Source organism: Hemiscyllium ocellatum, chromosome 16 (assembly GCF_020745735.1).
Source record: "Hemiscyllium ocellatum isolate sHemOce1 chromosome 16, sHemOce1.pat.X.cur, whole genome shotgun sequence".
Taxonomy (NCBI): domain Eukaryota; kingdom Metazoa; phylum Chordata; class Chondrichthyes; order Orectolobiformes; family Hemiscylliidae; genus Hemiscyllium; species Hemiscyllium ocellatum.
The window spans coordinates 19,067,132-19,087,675 of record NC_083416.1 but is presented as its reverse complement, the minus strand read 5'-3'; the positions used below and the strand labels follow the sequence as shown (position 1 = coordinate 19,087,675).

At 44.5% G+C, this 20,544-nt stretch overlaps 1 protein-coding gene across 1 annotated transcript in view; it reads right to left on the bottom strand.

Moving 5' to 3' along the window:
• Nucleotides 1-20,544, bottom strand: part of LOC132823549 (soluble guanylate cyclase 88E-like) — a 187,781-nt gene that overhangs the window by 119,402 nt on the left and 47,835 nt on the right. Inside the window, exons 4-6 of the mRNA XM_060837493.1 lie at nt 17,128-17,262; nt 9,904-10,027; nt 1,974-2,093 (exon numbers count right to left, since the gene is read on the bottom strand). Of these exons, the coding sequence (XP_060693476.1) occupies nt 1,974-2,093; nt 9,904-10,027; nt 17,128-17,262 (379 nt within the window). The remainder of the gene's footprint in view (nt 1-1,973; nt 2,094-9,903; nt 10,028-17,127; nt 17,263-20,544) is intronic.

The window sequence follows — 20,544 nt, the reverse complement described above, 5'->3', positions numbered from 1 at the left end:
TTTCTGTGATGGATGCTAAATCATATTCATTCACAATGATTTGTACCATTAACTTGTTATGAATGCCACGAGCATTCAGGTAAAATGCCTTTCTTATCCTCATGATTTCCAACATCTCTAATAATATCCCCTGAGTAATCCTACCTGTTTGCTTCTTTCACAGTCTGCCAGGAACTTATACCCTCCTGCATACATACTAACCTGTTGCATGCCTTTCTATTTACCATCATACTTCTTGTCATTTTCCCTTCCCCTTTTCCACAATTCACTGGTTGAAAGTCCTAGTCACCATCTTATTTATCATTTTCGCTAGAACACTGGTTCCAGATCAGTTCAAATGGAGACCGTTCCATCGGTACAGATCCCCGCTGTTCCAAAACTGATGCCAATGCCCCATGAAATGGAACCCCTTTTGTCCACACCACTCCCTTAGCCATGTGTTTACTTCCCTAATTTTCTTATCCCTAAGCCAATTTGCATGCGGCTCGGGCAGTAATCTAGAGCTTATGACCCTTGCTGACCTGTTCCTTAGTTTTGTTTGTAGTGCTTCGTAATCCCCAAACAAGTCCTCCATCCTAGTCTTGCCTATGTTGTTAGTCCCAATGTGGGCCACACCAACTGGATACTCCTCCTCCCTCTCCAATATCCTTTCAAGCACAGGGACTGAAGATTAATGTAAGTGAAACATTGATAACAAGAAAATTAATAGAATGCCAAATTCCCATCTGAAAATTCCATACCAGGAAGTTAAAGGGAGTAGGGAACACATTGTAGATGCCCAAACTATCATCTTTCAGGGATTCAGAGATACAGGAGTTATCCCTCTGGATTGGAATTTTACACATGCCACTCTGCATTAAAGAATGGCGGAAGAGGAAACGAGGAAATTATAAAGCAGTTTGCGTAACATCTGCAGTGGGGAAACTCCTGGAGTTTATACTCAGATCGGGGTAACTGAACACTTTGAAAGTTTCCAGTTCATCAGGTAGAGCTTGCATGGACAGGTAGGTCATGCCTGACAAACCTCAGAGCTTTTTTGAAGAGGTGACTAAGGCAGTGGACAGGGGAATGTCTATGGTTGTTATTCATATAGATTTCAAGAAGGCATTTGATAAAATCCCACAAGGACCACGCCTGGAGTATTGTGAGCAGATGTGGGATCCCACACTTTAGGCAGGATTGTTTTGGTCCTGGAGGGAGTACAACACAGGTTTACAAGAATGATTCCTGGACTTCAGGGGTTACATTGAGAAGAGATTATACAGATCAGGCCTATTTGTTTTCAAATTTAGAGGATTAAGAGCTGATCTGATTGAAGTCTTCAAGATATTAACAGGGAAAGACAGGGGAAATAAAGAAAGTATTCAGTGGTTGGGGAGTCTAAAACTGGAAGGCATAGTCTGAGAACTAGGGCCGGATCAAGGAAACACTTCTCCACATGGGGTGGTAGATCAATCATAGAATTCCTACAATGCAAAGAGATGCCATTCAGCTCATTGACTCTGCACAAAACCATCTGAAGAACATCCCACCCTATCCCCGTAACCCTGCATTTACCATGACTCATCCACCTAGCCTGCATCTCCCTGCAAACTTCAAGGCAATTTAGCTCAGCCAATCCTGCACATCTTTGGACTGTGGGAAGAAAGCAGAGCACACAATGGAAATCCACACAGAGGAGAACGTGTAAACTCCACATAGACCGTCACCCGAGGTTAGAATCCAAACCAGGCCCCTGGTATTTTGAGGCAGCAGTGCCAGCCAGCGTACAGCCAATGTTTGGAACTCTCTCCACAGACATTTGTGGATGCTCGATCAGATGCTAATTTTAAATCTGAGAGACTTAAATATTTAAGGAAAGATATTCTGGTATACCAAGTGAGTCCACAGATCAACCATAATCTCCTTGAATGGTAGAACAGGCTAGATGGCCTACTCCCGTTCCTGTCTCTGCTGGATGTTGTGGTTCTTACCATGTTCCAGGTGAACTCGACCAGAGGCCGTGCCAGCAGGAAAGTATCCGTTATCATCTTGCCGTCAAGGTCTGGGAACACTGTCGCCAACCCTGATCCCACATTGTGAACAACCATATCCTGTGGGGGAGGAGAGTGGGCATATTAGTCAGCACTCCTGATCATGTCAGACCACCATTAGGGGCACTCACTCAACTAAAAATAGGCTGAATGGAGTGGAGATGCTGTCAGGTTGAGAAGGGCTAAGGGAGTGGTGAGAGGAGCAGAGGAGAAGGGTGGGTGAGGGGGCAGAGGAGAGGAGTGGGTGAGATGGGTAGAGGACAGCGAGGTACATAGGTGGGGAGAGAACAGGCAAAGGGTGCAGAAATGGGCAGATGAGGGAGGGATGAAGAGGCGGGGGAAGGTGTGAGTGATAAATGGGGGAGAGAAGATATCTGGGCAAAGAACAGAGGTTTTCAGAAGGGGCAGGACAATATGACCGAGGGGGAGAAAATGAAAATGAAGATTGAAATGGAGATGAGATTGTAGGGAGTAGAGTGTCAGTTAGTAGTAATTGACACTCTACTCCCATAGAGACATATGAGAGGGAAAAGATAATCGGATAATCCAACAAGAGGAGGGGCTCATACTGGACCTTGTATTGGCTAATGAGCCTTTCAGTGGATGAACATTTTGGAAACAGTGATCACAAGTCCTTACGTTTTGAAATAACGATGAATAAGGAGTAGTCAGGACTTTGAGGGAAGGAGTGCAAATTATGGCAGTATTAGGCAGGAGCTCGGGAGATTTAATTGGGAGGGGCTGTTATTGGGCAGGTTCACATTTGACATTCCAAATGTTAAAAGACCTGATTAGAGTTCAGTACCAGCATGTTCCAGCAAGGAGGAAGGAAGGGAAGGGACCACTGGATAACAAGGAGGGTTGTGAGTTTTGTCAAAAGGAAAAAGAAGCATATGTAAGGTTTAAGAGAAAGTGAGGACTGCAGATGCTGGAGATCCTGATAAAGGGCTAATGCCTTAAACATCAATTCTCCTGCTCCTCAAATGCTGCCTGACCTGCTGTGCTTTTCCAGGATCACACTCTCGACATATGTAAGGTTGAGGAAGCTAAAATCAGACAGGGCCTGTGAGGAATATAAAGAAAGCAGGAAATACTCAAGCAGGGAGTTAGGAGAGCAAGGAGAGGCCATGAAGTGACCTTGGTAAATAGAGTTAAAGTGAATCCCAAGGCATTCTCTGCATATATTGAAAACAAGAGGATAATTAGGGAGATGGTAGGACCACTCAAGAATAAAGGAGGGAACTTGTGCTTATGGGTGAGATCCTAAATGAATACTTTGCATCAGTATTCATCCAGGAGAAGAATACAGACTAGAGAGAGATTTATGTGGAGCATGCTAATATACTAGGGCATTCTAAGATCAAGAAAGAAGTGGCGGTGCTCTCTTGGAGAGCTTTAAGGTGGATAAATCACTACGGCCTGATGATACCTATCCCAGGTTATTGAGAGAGGCAAGAGAGGAGATTACTGGGGCCTTGAACAAGATCTTTGTATCTTTGCTAGTGACTGGAGAGGTCCCTGAGGATTGATGAGTAACATTGTGAGGAACATTGTTCCTCTGCTCAGAAAGGGAAATAGGGACAATCCAGGAAACTATAGACCAATGAGTCTCACATCGGTGGTTGGGAAGCTATTGGAGAGAATTCTTAGGGATAGGATTTATGTGCATTTAGAAAAGCATGGCCTACTTAGGGACAGTCAGCATGGCTTTGTGCAGGACAGGTCATGAGTTGATTAAATTTTTTGAGGAGTGACAAGGATGATTGACAAGGGAAGAGCAGTGGATGTTGTCTACCTGGATTTTAGTAAGACTTTTGACAAGATCCTCATGGTAGGCTCATCCAGAAGATTAAGATGCATGGGATCCATAGTGGTTTGGCCATTTGGATTCAGAATTGGCTTGCCCATAGAAGGCAGAGGGTAGTGATAGAAGGGTGTTTTTCAGACTGGAGGTCCATCACTAGTTCTGCAGGGATCTGTATTGGGATTTCTGCTGTTTGTGATATATATAAATGACTTGGATGAAAATATAGATGTGTGGGTTAATCAATTTGCAGATGTTACAAAGATCAATGGAGTGTAGAAGGTTATCAAAGGTTACATGGTGATATAGATCAGTTGCAGATATGGCTAGAGAAATGGCAGATGGAGTTTAATCTGGGCAAGTATGAGGTACTACGCTTTGGGAGATCAAATGTTAAGGTAAAGTGAACAGTTAATGGCAGGACTTTGAACAACATTGATGTACTAAGGGGTCTTGGAGTGCAAGTCCATAGCTCCCTGAACGTGGCCATGGAAGTAGACAGGGTAGTAAAGAAGGTGTATGGCATGCTTGCCTTTGTTGGTCAGGGAACTGAGTACAAGAGTCAGGATGTCATGTTGCAGCTTTATAAGACTTTGGTTAGGCCACACTTGGAGTATTACATTCAGTTCTGGTCATCACATTTACTGGAAGGATGTAGAGGTTGGAGAGGGTGCAGAAAAGATGCTGTCTGGATTAGAGGGTATGAGCTATAAGGAAATGTAGAGAAACTTGGGTTGTTTTTTCTGGAGTGGTGGAAGCTGAGGGGAGACTTGACACAAGTCTATAAAATTATCAGATACATAGATAGGGTTGATGGGAAAAAAATTCTGCCCAGAACTGAATGTCTAATACTAGGGGGCATGCATTTAAGGTGAGAGGGGGAAAATTGAAAGGAGATGTGAGGGGCACGCGTTTTACACAGAGTGTGATGGGAGTCTGGCTGCCAGAGGGTGGTGGTGGAGGGAGATACAATAGGGGCATTTAAGGGAAGTCTAGATCAGCACATGAATGTACAAGGAATGGAGGGCTCTGGACCAAGGGCAGGCAGAAGGCATTAATTTGGCATTATGTTCAGCATAACATCGTGTTTCAAAGGATCCATTCTTGTGCTGTACTGTTCTATGTTCTATTAACCCTTATCTAATATCCTCATCTTTATTGGCAAAGGCACTGAGTGTAGGCATTGGGAGGTCATGCTGCAGCTGTACATGACATTTGTTAGGCCACTTTTGCAATATTGTCTGCAATTCTGGTCTCCTTCCTATCAGAAGGATGTTGTGAAACTTGAAAGGGTTCAGAAAAGATTTACAAGGATGTTGTCAGGGTTGGAGGACTTGAGCTATTGGGAGAGGTTGAGTAGGCTGGCGGTGTTTTCCCTCGAGTGTCAGAGGCTGAGGGGTGACCTCACAAAGGTTTATAAAATCATAAGGGGCATGGATAGGGGAAATAGACAAGGTATTTTCCCTCAGGTGGGGGAGTCCAGAACAAGGGGGCACTGATTTAGAGTGAGCGGGGAAAGATATAAAAGGGTCCTAAAAGGCAACTTATTCATGCAAAGGGTGGTGTGTATATGGAATGAGCTGCCAGAGGAAGTGGTGGAGGCTGGTATAAATATAACATTTAAAAGGCATCTGGATGGATGTATGAATCGGAAGGGTTTAGAGGGATATGGGCCAAGTGCTGGCAAACGGGACTAGATTATTTTGGGACACCTAGTCAGGATTGACAAGTTGGACCAAAAGATCTGTTTCCATGCTGTACATCTCTATGACCTGTTCATTAACTATTCCAATGAAGGATATAAGAAGTAGGTGTGGGAGATGGCCATTCAGCCTATTGAACCTGCTCTACCATTCAATAAAATTGAGGCTGATCTGATTTTGCCTCAGCTCTACTTCCTGCCTCCTCCCAAAATCTTAGATTTCCTCATCAATCAAAAATCTGTCAAACCTAGCTTTGAATAGATTCAATAGCTCAGTGTCCACTACTCTCAAGGGATGAGAATTCTGGAGACTCAAAGCCTTCTTTGAAATGAAATTCCTTCTCATCTCTGTATCTTCAGAAACTGTTTCTCCCACCCTCCCCACCACCACCACCTCCATTCCCCCCGCCCCCACCACTGTTCTCAGTTTCCCCTTGCACGGAAATATCATCTCAGCATTCACATAAACAGCTCCCCTCAGGATCTCATATGCTTGAATAAGGCCAATGCTCATTCTCCTAAACTCCTGTGAAATCAACTCATTCTTTCCAAAAGAACCCCTTTATCCCAGGAAGCAAAATTGATTCTGATTCATCTCTACCCTCTGTGCATACAGAGAATAAAACTGTTCATTGCAGTCTCATCAATAGCCCTTGCAGTAAAACCTCTCTTTTATGTTCCATTTCTTTTGTATTTAACTAAACATTTCCATTTGCCTTCCTCATTTCTTGCTGTACCTGTATGTTCATTTGTTTATTTTGTGTGATTCCTGAAGCAGGTCACTCAGATCACTCTGCCCTCTAACCTTCAAAAGTCCATCCCTTTTCAAAAATGTGCTATTTTTCTGTTCTGTCCAACAATATGAACACACTCTCATTTTCTCATATTATCCTCCCTGCTAATTTATTACCCTTTCATTGAACCTTTCTATATCCATTGCAGACACTCCACCTCTTTTTACTTCAAGGGGACTGAAGCATAAGAGTAGGGAAGTCTTGCTGTCAATATACAAGATGCTGGTGAGACCACATCTGATGTACAGAGAACAGTTTGGGTCCCCTTATTTAAGGAAAGGTAGCATTTCATTTGGAGACAATTCCACTCAGATGATCCCTTGTATGGAGGGATTGTTTAATGAGCAAAGATTAAATTGGTTGGGGCTTCACTTACTGGAGTTTAGAAGAATGATAGGTGTTCTCATTGAAACATATAGGACTCTTAAGGGGCTTGACAGGGAAAATACTGAGCTGACTTGAGGGGTCCAGCACGGACTCGTGGTGTTGGCATTGGAGAGACTCTGGGTCCCTGATGGCTTTTGCATCGTCAAAGTGGACCTAGCGCCAACTCATAGTCACTGTGGTGGAGTTGTGTTTGGACTATTGTGGTATTCAGCGACACTGGTGATGTCTGCATTGGTGAGGTCCAGCAAAGACATCAATGGAGGTGGGATGGTGCTGAAGAGTGATCATTTCTGTTACAGAGGTGGCACCACAGTGAAAAGAACTTGTGCCTGGTCACCAAGCCCACAGCCCATTGTGGAGCACTTATCATGAAGGACTGGAGAGTTATTTCAGGTTATTTTTGTGTTTTAAGATATCATCGGAACATGGCAACAACCATGCCACACTTTCCAGTGTAATTTGTTACAAAACATGCATGACAATAAATAGTTAAAATCAATAAATCAAATCATGGGAGGATCTAGGAGCAATGGGAATATTCTCAGAATAAAGGCGCACCAATTTAAGACTGAGATGTGGAGGAATTTCTTTTCTAGGAGTGTTGTGAATCTTTGGAACTCATTGCTGCATTGAGCTGTGGGGCCAGAGTTCTTGTGCATATTTAAGACTGAAATAGATTCTTGGTCAGAAGGAGAATAAAGGATTATGGGAAACGCAGGAACGTGGATGTGAAAACTGTTAAATCTGTTGAATGGCAGACTGAGCTCAAGGGCCAAATGGCCTACTCCTGTTCCTATTTTTTATGCTGTTATTTTTGACAAGTAATTTTTATCCCCCTCATTGACAAATTCAGCGACTGTACATTTAGTCCCTTCATTCATGTCTTTGTAATACTTCGAACAACCATCACCGATTCACGTTATACACTACTCATTACAGCTTGCCAACCTGAAGGTAACCCATTTTTCCCTACACTGTATATCCTGTAAGCTAACCAGTGTCTAATGTTGCTAATATCTTAATACCATGAGCTTGTAACTTGTGCCTTTTTTTAATGTGACACCTTATCAAACCCCTCTGGCAATCTAAATACAGTGCATCAACAAATTTCTGTTTATAAACCCTGCTTGCTACATCGTCAAAGAAATCATAAAAATTTGCCATACACAATTTCCTTATCCAAAATCAGGCTGACTCTGTTTTTATTGTGTTACAATTTTTTAACTGTCCAGCTCTTCTATTGGATTTGGGCATTTTTCCAATGATCGATGCCAGACTACTTGTGATCAGATCACTCATGGGAGACTGACAGCAGAGGTAAGAGCCCTTGGGATCCAAGGATATTTGACCAATTGGATGCACAATTGGCAGGAAGCAGAGGGTGATGGTAGAGGGTTGAATCTCTGACTGGAAATCTGTCAGGGGTTCTACAGGAGCCAGTGTTAGGGCCCTTGCAGCTTGGGGTTTATATAAATGATTTTGACTTGTTAGATGGGTTGATCAGTAAGCTCACAGAGGATACCAAAATTGGTGGGATGATAAATTAGATTAGATTACTTACAGTGTGGAAACAGGCCCTTCGGCCCAACAAGTCCACAACAACCCTCCAAAGAGCAACCCACCCAGACCCATTCCCCTACATTTACCCCTTCACCTAACACTACGGGCAATTTAGCATGGTCAATTCACCTAACCTGCACGTCTTTGGACTGTGGGAGAGAACCGGAGCACCCTGAGGAAACCCATGCAGACACAGGGAGAATGTGCAAACTCCACACAGACAGTTGCCCGAGGCAGGCAGCAGTGCTAACCACTGTGCCACTGTGCCACCCCATTAATGAGGAAGATAGCCTTAGATTAGAAAAGGATAAAGATGGGCTGCTCAGATGGGCTGATCAGTGGCAAATGGAATTCAGTCATGATAAATGTGAGGTGGTGTGCTTGGATAGGTAAAATGAGGCAAGGGAATAGCTGAACAATAGGACCACAGGAAGCTCTGAGGATCAGAGGGACCTTGGTGTGCATGTACCCCGTTCCCTGAAGGACAGATGAATAAAGTAGTGTGGTGCACTTGATTTATTAATCAAGGCATAGAGTTTAAGGCTAGGGAGGTGATGCTGTATGAAATGTTGGGTTAGGCAACAGCTAAAGTATGGTGTGCAGTTTGGGAATCCACGTTATAGAAGGGATGCGATATCCCTGGAGAAAATGCAAAGGAGATTTATCAGAAAGTTACCGAGGCTGGAGAATTTCAGTTATGTAGAGAGATTGGACAGATTGCAGTTGTTTTCCTTCAGAACAGAGGAGATTGAGAGAGAAACATGATTGAGATGTATAAAATGATGTGGGGGCATATAGAAGGTAGCCAGGAAGAAACCTTTCCCCCTTGTAGAGGTATCAATGAGCAGGGAACATGGATTTAAAGTTTACAGCAAAAGGCTTAGAGGAGATCTGAGAAAGAACTTCTCACCTAGAGGATGGTGGGAGTCTGGAGAGGCTGAATAGGCTGCGGCCATTTTCTCTGGAGCATCGGAGGCTGAGGGGTGACCTTCTAGAGGTTTATAAAATCATGAGGGGCATGAATAAGGTAAATAGACAAAATATTTTCCATGGGGTGGGGGAGTCCAGAACTAGAGGGCATAGGTTTAGGGTGAGAGGGGAAAGATATAAAAGAAACCTAAGGGATAACTTTTTCTCACAGAGGGTGGTGCATATATGGAATGAGCTGCCAGAGGAAGTGGTGGAGGCTGGTACAATTGCAACATTTAAAAGGCATCTGGAAAGGTATATGAATAGGAAGGGTTGAGAGGGAATATGGGCCAAGTGCTGGCAAATAGGACTAGATTAGGTTAAGATATCTGGTCTGTGCTATGCATGTCTATGACTCTATGACTCTATGACTCCTTACCTCAAAAACTTACTTCCTTTTTGGAAACCAGCTAAAATTGATACCCCTCCCCCGCCAAAGCATTTGGTCATATGAGCATATAGCTCCAATGTAACTGGTCTCATGTTTCATTTTATAACGTATCTGCGAAGCACCTTGAGATGTTTTGGTGTGTAACGGGCAGCTGTATCAATATAAACTGTTGATAAAATGAAAACAAAGACAGAGGTGCGGACAGAGAGGACAGACCCAATGGGACATGGCATAAACAGGGCACAGAGACGGATAGCACTTGCCTGTCTGAAGACAATGTTAAAGGGAAAAACCTCAAAGAAGAAATCACTGGTGAAAGATAACATCTCCTCCTCGTCCGTATCCTCCTTCTGAATGTAGCGGTAAGCTGAGTTATCAAAATTCAACCTGTGTAGTGACAGAGAGAAAAGTGCAAACAATCTTAAACTCCAAATATAGTGATATGGTGAGAGCTGGAGAGAGAGAGAGACAGGATTGGTGGAGATGGGGAGACAGTGAGTGAGAGACAGATTGGCCCTGATTTTGAAACTCAAAAAGTTGTCATTCTGATGTCAATGGGAGGCACACAGAAGCCCTACAGAATGCTCTCCATAGAAGAATCTAAAAGAGTTAGTCGGGATGCTGCTGGGCAACTTCCCTCCAGCTGGAACTCTTGAAAGTTACCATTTTAAAGCAGAGTGGACTGGGAGGACATGTGGTGTACTGATGCAGTTCAGTAAAATAGTTACTCAGGAAAACTTAGATCACTAATTAAACGACCCAATACTTATCTCACTTCCACACCCCTCCTCCCACCCTCCCCAACAAAGTACACACCCCGCAGATATTGACCTGATGCCTCTGCCAAAAGACCCATCCCTCTTCAGAATGACCTCTTTCATCTCCTCGCACAACCTTCCCATGCCACTACCCCTTTCTCCCACAATCCATCTCTCTGCCATCCATTTATCTCCACCTCCAGCTCCCGTGCTTTTGAACCTGATTCCTCTTGCACACCACCCTCACCTGGTCCAGCCAATCCTATATCACCTACTTTAGACCCAACACGCCCCCCCCCCACCCCCACTTTGTGCCTCGAACACAACCTGACCCCACCAACCTCCATCCCCCCCGACCCCACCGTCCCCCACAACCCACTTTTACTCTTTGACCTGACCTCCCCCTCACCCCCACACAATCCACATTTTCCCCTTTTCCTGATCCAGATTTGCCCCACTCCAAAGTGTATGTGCCTCCCCCCTGCCCAGGACCTAGTCACTGCATCCTCCTCTGATCTGTCTGCCCTCCGACCTCATGGGACCTGGGCTCCTATTTGCCTGCCATGGGAGCTGATTCTCTCACCTGAACTCCTCCACTCATCCCTGCCTCCCCTGCTTCATTTATCCCAACCACCCTTCCTACCTGTGTCATTTACCTAGCACCTTGCCATCTGAAACCTTACCAACCTGGCATCTAGCACCCTGCTCTAGCCATCTGGCTTACCACTTACCAAACACTCCCCTGACCCTCCTGGCTTAGCTGACGTGCATATAGTTTGACAGCTGCTGTCAGTGACCAGCTGTGACTCTGGACCTTTATGTTTCAGAACACAGCAGCAGAATGCTGTGAAATGGGCCCATGAATTGCCCCAGCAGTTTGACGCAACAAGAGGATTGTCAGGATGGAAAGACAGCTCTACATTTCAGAGGGAGCCCTGAGCAGAATCTCTTGTCAGAAATGCAAAGCTTTTTTGCCTTTCATAAAAAGGCAAGGCCTGAGGTTGTGTTTGTTTATGACACCCTCTCATCAAACTGAGTAGGAAAGGCAGGAAGACATTGTGTGTATTTTGAGAGAGACAACCAAGAAAGAGTGGGAAAGAGCTACAGAACCTCTGGATACTCTCCAATGAAATAGCCACAAATGCTTTTACAGTTATTGTTCCATATCACGATAGGAGTTCTAATGGGAGAGGTAATGTTACTCTATTACCCTAACGACCTTCCAATTAGTCCACTGAGATGGGCCTTCAGCCTCTGAAATGTCTTTTTTTAAATAACATAACTGACTTCAGAGCTTGTTGAATTAAATCTACAAAGCTGAGATTCTAAGTCAGTTGCTGTTTGACCTTCAGGCAGAGTTGGCAGTCTGCCCCAGACCCTCCATCTCTCTCTGCCTCCAAATTGTGGACCTCAAAGAAGTTTCCAGTTTGATTCCCGACAGGTAAAATGCTGGCCCCAGCTCGCTGAGGAAGCTAGCATTGGACACTAACTTCTGGGAAGTTGTAGTTAACTTGAACTGATTTTTATTAATTCTGATTGACCAAAATATGGAATTTATATCAACACCTCCTCTCCTGTCCTGTCTTCCTTACTTTCCTGAGTCCATGTGCACCTGAATGATGGAGCATAGCAATGCTCTCCACATTTTGAATGTTTTTTTCTGAAGCCCTATGTTTCCTTTCATCCTAAAGGATTTTGCTATTGATTCATTTTAAAAACTAAAGTATGAAAACCAGGGTTTAGGTGTAGCCTTTGACCTGCCACTATCCATGAAGTTCCATTGGATCTGAGGGACAGGGATTATTGAAGGACTGAGATCCTCCATGTCTAAAGTTATTTCTTTCTTTTTAATTCTCAGGATATAGGTGTTGCCGGCCAGGCCTTCATTTTTTGCCCAATGCAGATTGTCCTGTGGACATCCTCATCTGAAGGCACATGAGCTTAGATCCTGGATCAGTACGTGGGATTATGATGCTATGGTCATTTCTGAGACTTAGGTTGAGAGAGGGATAGGATGGGCTGCTCAATGTTCCAAGTTTCTTTGATTTACAACTGGTATGCCATTTTGGAAGCTGCTGAGGGTGCTGGTGCCTCAGGAGTGGGCTCAGAGCCAAGCTTCTGGCACCTCAAGTGATGTAACAACAGGGGAGGGAGAGGAAGAGGAAAGGAAGAGCAATGGTGATATGGGATTCTTTAATCAGGGAAGCAGACAGGCGCTTCTGTGGCTGAAGACGTAACTCCAGGATGGTGTGTTGCCTCCCTTGTGCCAGGGCTGAAAATGTGTTGCTGGAAAAGCGCAGCAGGTCAGGCAGCATCCGAGGAGCAGGAGAATCGACGTTTCGGGCATGAACCCTTCTTCAGGAACAAGAAGGGCTCATGCCCAAAACGTTGATTCTCCTGCTCCTTGGATGCTGTCTGACCTGCTGCGCTTTTCCAGTAACACATTTTCAGCTCTGATCTCCAGCATCTGCAGTCCTCACTTTTTCCCTTGTGCCAGGGTCAGGGATGTCAGTGAACAGCTGCAGGACATCCTGAAAGGTGATGGGTTAGAGGTCATGGTACATGTTGGTGCCAATGATGTGGGCAAAGTGAGGAATGAGGTCTTGCACCAAGAGTTCAGGAAGCAAGATTTCAAAGGTTGTAATCTCTGGATTACACCCGGTGTCATGTGCTATAGAAATAGGAAAATAGGACAGATGAATGTTTGGCTAAGGAGCAGGTTTCAGGTTCTTGGATCACAATGATCTCTTCTGGGGCAGAAGTGACCTGTACAAGTGGAATGGGTTACACCTAGACTGGAGGGGAACCAATATCCTTGCAGGGAGGTTTGCTAGTGCTACTCAGGAGGGTTTACTCAAGAGTGGCGGGGGAAGGAAACCAGAGCAGCAGGTCAGCAAGTGGAGGGATTGAGGGGAAGGTTGATGTTGTGGCCAGTAAAACAGAAAGAAAGGACAGGCAGAGAGAGGTAAATGAACACGATGGGGCTGATGGGCTGAAGTGTACTTATTTCAGCGCAAAGAGTATTGTTGGTAAGGCAGATGAGCTTAGAGCCTGTACAAGGAGAATATGATGTTGTGGTCATTACTGAGACTTGCGTTGAGAGAGGGACAGGACTAGCTGCCTAAGGTTCCAGGGTTTCTTTGATTTATATGAGTTAGAGAGCGAGGTAAACCAGGCCGAGGAGTTGTATTACTAATGAGGGAGAATGTTATTGCTGCACTCAGAGAGGATGTACTGGAGGGCTCATCCACTGAGGCAATATGGGGAGAGCTCAAAAATAAAAAGGGTGCAATCACTCTGATCGGATTATACTGCAGTGTAATGTATGTGGGAGCAGAGTTCAGGATTGGCATGTTCCAGCATGGAGGAAGGATACGAATGGCAAGGTAAGGGACCTTTGGATGACAAGGGAGTTTATAAATTTAGTTTAAAAAAGAAAAAGGAACATATGTAAGGTTTAAGAAAGTAAATGTGACAGGGCCTGTGAGGAATATAAAGGAAGCAGGAAAGATCGCAGGCAGGGAATTAGGAGAGCGTGAAGGGGCTGTGATATCCTTGGCAAGTAGAGTTAAAGAGAATCCCAAGATTCTCTACATACATGAAGAGGATAACTCAGGAAAGGGCAGGACCACTCAAGGATAAAGGAGGGAAGTTTGTGCTTGGAGGCAGGGGATGTCGACGAGATCCTAAATGAGTATTTTGCTTCAGTAATCACTCAGCAGAAGGACACGGAGATAATGAGATTCATGTGGAACATGCTAATAGACCGTGGCATTTTGATGCCAAGAAATAAATGATGTTGGGTCTCCTGAAAAGCATTAAGGTGGATAGGTCCCCAGGGCCCGATCGATATCTCCCCCAGATTATTGAGAGAGGCAAGACAAGAGATTGCTGGGGCATTGATCAAGATCTTTGTATCCATGCTGGCCACTGGAGAGGTCCAAGAGCTGTTCCCCTGTTCCAGAAGGCAAATAGAGATAATCCAGGAAATCATAGAATGATGGGACTCACGTCAGTGGTTGGGAAGCTATTGGAGAGAATTCTTAGGGATAGGATTACACACATTTGGAATAGTATGGCTGACAGTCTGCATAGCTTTGTGTAAGGCAGGTCATGTCTTATGAACTTTTTTTTAGAACCCCTGCAGTGTGGAAATAGGCACTTCGGCCCAACAAGTCCATACCGACCCTCTGAAGAGTATCCCACCCAAACTCATGCCCCTTTACTCTACTTTTAGCCCTAACCTACACATCTCTGAACACTATGGGTGATTTAGCATGGCCAATTCACCTGACCTGCACATCTTTGGACTGTGGGAGGAAACCAGAGGACCCGGAGAAAACCCATGCAGACATGGGGTGAATGTACAAACTCCACACAGACAGTTGCCCGAGGCTGGAATCAAACCTGGGTCCCTGGTGCTGTGAGGCAGCAGTCCTATCATTGAGCCACCCTGCGGACCCATGCCATTCCACCATGCCGATTGATTTGTTTGAGAAGGTGACGAGGGTGATCGACAAGGGATGAGCAGTGGATGTTGTCTACGTGGATGTTTGTAAGGCTTTTGACAAGATCCCTCACGGTAGGCTAATCCAGAAGATTAAGATGTATGGGATCCACAGTGACTTGGCCATTCGGATTCAGAGTTGCCTTGCCCATTGAAGACAGAGGGTAGCGGTGAAGGGGTGTTTTTCAGGCTGGAGGTCCGTGACTGGTGGTGTTCCACAGGGATCCATACTTGGACCTCTACTGTTTGTAATATATCTAAACAACTTACATGAAAATGTAGGTGAGTGGGTTGGTAAGTTTGCAGGTGATACAAAGATCGAATGAGTTGTGGATAGTGTAGAAGGTTGTCAAAGGATACAGCAGAAAACGATTTGAGAAATGGCAGATGGAGTTTAATCCGACCAAGTGAGAGGTGATGCCCTTTGGGAGATTAAATGTTAAGGGAAAGCGTACAGTTAATGGCAGGACCCTGAATAGCATTGACATTCAGAGGGGTCTTAGGGTTCAAGTTCATAACTCCCTGAAAGTGGCCACACAGGTAGCTAGGAGGTAAAGAAGGCGTAAAGCATGCTTGCCTTTATTGGTTGTGGAATTGAGCACAAGAGTCAGGAAGTGATGTTGCAACTTTATAAAACTTTGGTTAGGTTGTACGTAGAGTATTGTGTTCAATTCTGATCGCCACATTACAGTAAGGATGTGGAGGTTTTGGAGAGGGTGCAGAAGAGGTTGACGAGGATGTTACCTGGATTAGAGTGTATGAGCTAACAGGAAAGGCTGTTAGCTCATACACTCTAATCCATGTTTTCTCTGGAGTGGCAGAGGCTGAGGGGAGACGTGATGGAAGTTTATAAAATTAAGATGCATAGATAGGGTTGGCAGTCAGAGATTTTTCTTCCCAGCACTGAAATATCTATTACTAGAGGGTGTGCACTTAAGGTGAGAGGGGGAGAGTTCACCTGAGATGTGAGAGGCAAGTTTTTACACAGAGAATGGTTGGTGCCTAGAATGTGTTGGCAGGGTGGAGATGGTAGAGATACATTAGGAGCATTGAAGGGACTTTTGGATAAGCACATGAATATGGAAGGAACAGAGGGATATGGGATACGGGCAGGCAGAAGGGATTAGTTTACATTATAAAACTGCTCATACAATCTCTACAGGGTGGAAGCAGTCCACAGCAATCCTGCAAAGTGTTTCCCACCCCCCTACTCTATATTTCGCCTGGTCAATCCATCTGACCACCTAATATCTTTGGACTGTGGGAGGAAAATGGAGCACCCATTAGGAACCCACACAGACACAGGGAGAATGTGAAAACTCCACACATACAGTCGCTTGAGGCTGGAATTGGGCCTATGTTCCTGGCATTGTAAGGCAGCAGTACTAATCTGTGAAGATGTTGTGACGTTAACAAGGTTATTTTGTCCTGGGTTTTTTTTTGAGAGGTGGTAAAGAAAGAGGTTCTGAAATGTCTGGAAAGATCCTAGTTTAACAATGGCAGGGGAGTGGCCAGTTCACCCAGCTCAGGTGTTGTTTTTTCTAGTTTGGTTCAGTTGTAGCATACAGAGAAGCTGGGCAGTGCAGATAAAGGTTCCAAGCTTCAGCAGATGAATCCTGGCTGACCTTTCTCTCTGAAATCTCTCCTGTCTATAAGAACCTGTGTTTGAATTTACCTTTTGCCAAGGGGGTGTGTTCATGGGATGTTATGGGATTGGAACAGCTCCTTTGTTAAGTTGCTGTGTCAGTTCGGTTCAGTTTTCTAATAGTTAAGTTATTCTAAATCCTACTTTCTTTTACGTGTTTCAGCTGTAATGTTTTAATAAATTCTGTTTTGCTTAAAGCTGAGTGGTTTGACCAGTTGCATCACATTTGGGACACCCACTTCATATCTGCCTTTAAAATAGGAAAACGTTAGGGTCTCAGCTACCTTCTTAAAATATTTTGAGGGGGTCTGGGCCAGTCCATAACAAATCACTGTGCCACCATGCCATGGCATCACTTTTGTTCCATTATTGTGGGCCGAAGGGCCTGTTCTTGTGCTGTACTGTTCTAAAGTGGCAGTCAGTTGCCTTCCTGAAGTCCTTCCGGTGCCAGGACATTAAATGCCGTTAGGGAGAAAGTTCCAGAGTTTTGACTTGATCATCTCCTGCTCTGATGTTTGGACCCTGTTAGTGCCCGAGGTAAACCATTCATCCATTTCCTTCCCATCAGCTCCAATACCTCATGGTGACATGGGAGTAGTCCCCGACCAACTGCTCCGACAGCACCTCCACGTGGATATCCGTGTCATAGAATTGCTTGCCCATCTGTCGTAGCTGTCCCATGGCATAATGAAGATAGCCTTTCCGTTTGCTCCTGTCGTGACCATGGAGATAAAATAAAGCCTTGAATTACAACTGTTGAATATAATGCAGCTTGGACAAAATTGTAATGTAGGAACATGGGGAGACTGTGACTAATCTATTGGCCCTAGGGACAGTCCTCACTTTCGCCTTGGCCCATATCCCTCTAAACCTTTCCCATCCATGTCTATGTCCAAATGTCTTTTAAAGTTGTATTTGCACCCACCTCTACCACTTCCTCCGTAGTTCGTTCCATATACGCACCACCCTCTGCGTGAAAAAGTTGCCCCTCAGGTCTTTATAAAGTCTTTCCCCTCTCACCTTAAACTTAGGCTCTCAAGTTTTGGACTCCCCTATAGTGGGGAACAGACCTTGGTTATTCACTTATCCATGTCCCTCATGACTTTATAAAACTCTACAAGATCACTCCTCAGCCTCTTACACTCCAAGGGAAAATATCGAACATAGAACTGTAAGGCACTGGAATGGACCCTTCAGCTCACTATCTTGTGCTGAACATGATACTAAATTAAACTAATGCCTTCTGCCTGCCTTTGGCCCATTTCACTCCATTTGATGGATATTCATGATTTTATCTAAAAGCCCTTTAAAAGCCCCTATTGTATTTGCCTCCACTACCATCCCTTGCAGTGCGTTCCAGACTCCTACCACTCTCTGTGTAAAAAAACATGCCCCTCACATCTCCTTTGAACTTTCTCCCTCTCCCCTCAGCCTCTGCCACTCCAGAGAAAACAACCCAAGTTTTTCTAGCATCTCCTTATAGCTCCTACCTTCTAATCTAGACAACATGCTGGTAAACCTCTTCTGCACTCTCTCCAAAGCCTCTATATCCTTCCTGTAGTCTGGCAACCAGAATTGGCCTAACCAAAGTCTTAAAAATCTGCAACACGACATCCTAACCATTGTACTCAATTCCCCTATCAATAAAGGCAAGCATGCCATATGCCTTCTTTACCACCCTACTTCCTTGCATGGCTGCTTTCAGGGAGCAATGGACTTGAACCACAAGATCACTGTGTACATCAATGCTGTTCAGGATCCTGCCATTAACTGTATACTTTTCCTTAACATTTGATTCCCCCAAAGTAAAGCACCTCACACTTACCAGATTAAACTGTCTGCCACTTGCCAACCATATCTACAACCGATCTATATCCTGTTATATCCTTTGACAACCTTCTTAATTATCCATAACTCCACCAATCTTTGTATCATCTGCAAACTGACTAAGTCACCCATCTACATGTTCTTCCAAGTCACTCATCTATATCACAAACAGCAGAGGTCCCAGTTTGGATCCCTGTGGAAAACCAATAGTCACAGATCTCCAGTCTGAAAAACATGCTTCCACCATGACCCTCTGCCTTCTATGGGCCAGCCACTTCTGAGTCCATGGGCCAAGTCATCGTGGATCCCATATATCTTAATCTTCTGGATGAGCTTAGCATGAGGGACCTTGTCAAAAGCCTTACTAAAATCCATGTCAACAGCATCCACTGCTCTACCCTCATCGATCACCTTTGTCACCTCCTCAAAGAATTCTATCAAGTTAGTAAGACATGACCTGCCCCATACAAAGCTATGTTGACTGCCCCTAATTAGGGGAGAAAGTGAGGTCTGCAGATGCTGGAGATCAGAGCTGAAAATGTGTTGCTGGAAAAGCGCAGCAGGTCAGGCAGCATCCAAGGAACAGGAAATTCGACGTTTTGGGCATAAGCTTTCCAGTAACACATTTTCAGCTCTGATCTCCAGCATCTGCAGACCTCACTTTCTCCTCGAAGATTTTAACCTACTGCTAATCCTCTTGCAAGAATGCCTTCCTTGAAGAAGCTCTCTTCCTCCCTCTACATTCCTGATGAAGGGCTTATGCCCGAAACGTCGAATTTCCTGTTCCTTGGATGCTGCCTGACCTTTCTGCCCTAATTAGGCCATGCTTTTCCAAAGGTGCATAAATCCTACCCCTAAGAATTCTCTCCAATAGCTTCCCAACCTTCAATTTGAGACTCACTGGTCTACAGTTTCCTGGTCTACCCCTAATTCTATTTATGAACAGAGGAACAACATTAGCCACTCACCAGTCCTCCGGGAATTCTCCAGTGACTAGCAAGGATATAAAAGTCTTGATCAAGGCCCCAGCAAAAATGCCCCAGCTTGTTCAGCCTTTCCTTATAACCTAACCTTTCAGTCTCAGTAACAGTCGGCATCTTTCTAGTTTAATAACAAACTACCTCTAGCAGGGTGACCAGAATTGGATGCAGTACTCCAAATATGGCCTTACCTATGTCTTTTACAGCTGCAACATGGTGTCCCAACTCCTATACTCAATGCTCTGACCAATGAAAACAAGGGTGCCAAATGCTTTCTTCACGCCACGCTATCTACTTGTAATGCCACTTTCAAGGAACTATGTACCTGCACCCCTAGGTGCCTCTATTCAACAACAAGGAACCTACGATTAACTTTGTAAGTCCTGCCCTGATTTGTCTTACCAAATTTAAACACCTTGCATTTATCTGCATTCAACTCCATCTGCCACTCGTCAGCCTGCAGGCCTGATCGTTCAAGATTCTGTCACACTCTTAGATAACCTTCTTCGCTATCAACTATGCCACAAATTTTGTGCCCATGACAATTGTCATCAAAATCAAAAATTAAACAAAGAACTGGAAATCTGAAATGTGCTGAAGAAGGCTCAATGTTAACTGCTTTCCCTCCACAGATGCTGCCAGGCCTGCTGATTTTCTCCAGCAATTTTGTGTCAAAAAGCTACATCTGGTTCATTAATGTCTTCAGGGAAGGAAATATGTGTCCTTATCCACTCTGACCTGCACATTACTCCAGACCCACTGTGACTAGGACTGAACAAGTCATTCCATTCAAGGACAATAAATTTCCATGAAAAAAGGAAAGAAACAAAGCAGCCAATTTAGGTACAGCATGAACCCACAAACAATGATGTGATATAGACAACCTGCTCGTTGAAGGGATGGATATTGCCAAGGACACAGTGGAGAATTCTCCACCTCTTCTTGAAAACAGTGCTACATTTACCAAAAGGGCAAGTGGGGCCATAAGTAATAAATCATTTGAAAGTCAGCAGCTTCAACAGTGCAGCACTTACTCAGTATCACACTGCAGTGTCAACCTTGATTTTTGTGATCATGCCCAGGAATAGGACTTGAAGCTGGAACTTTGTGAGTCAGAGGAGATAGTTTTACCAAATTCCTCACGTCTGACATTGTTCAGTTGGGGCCTCTAACCCTTGACTCTTCTC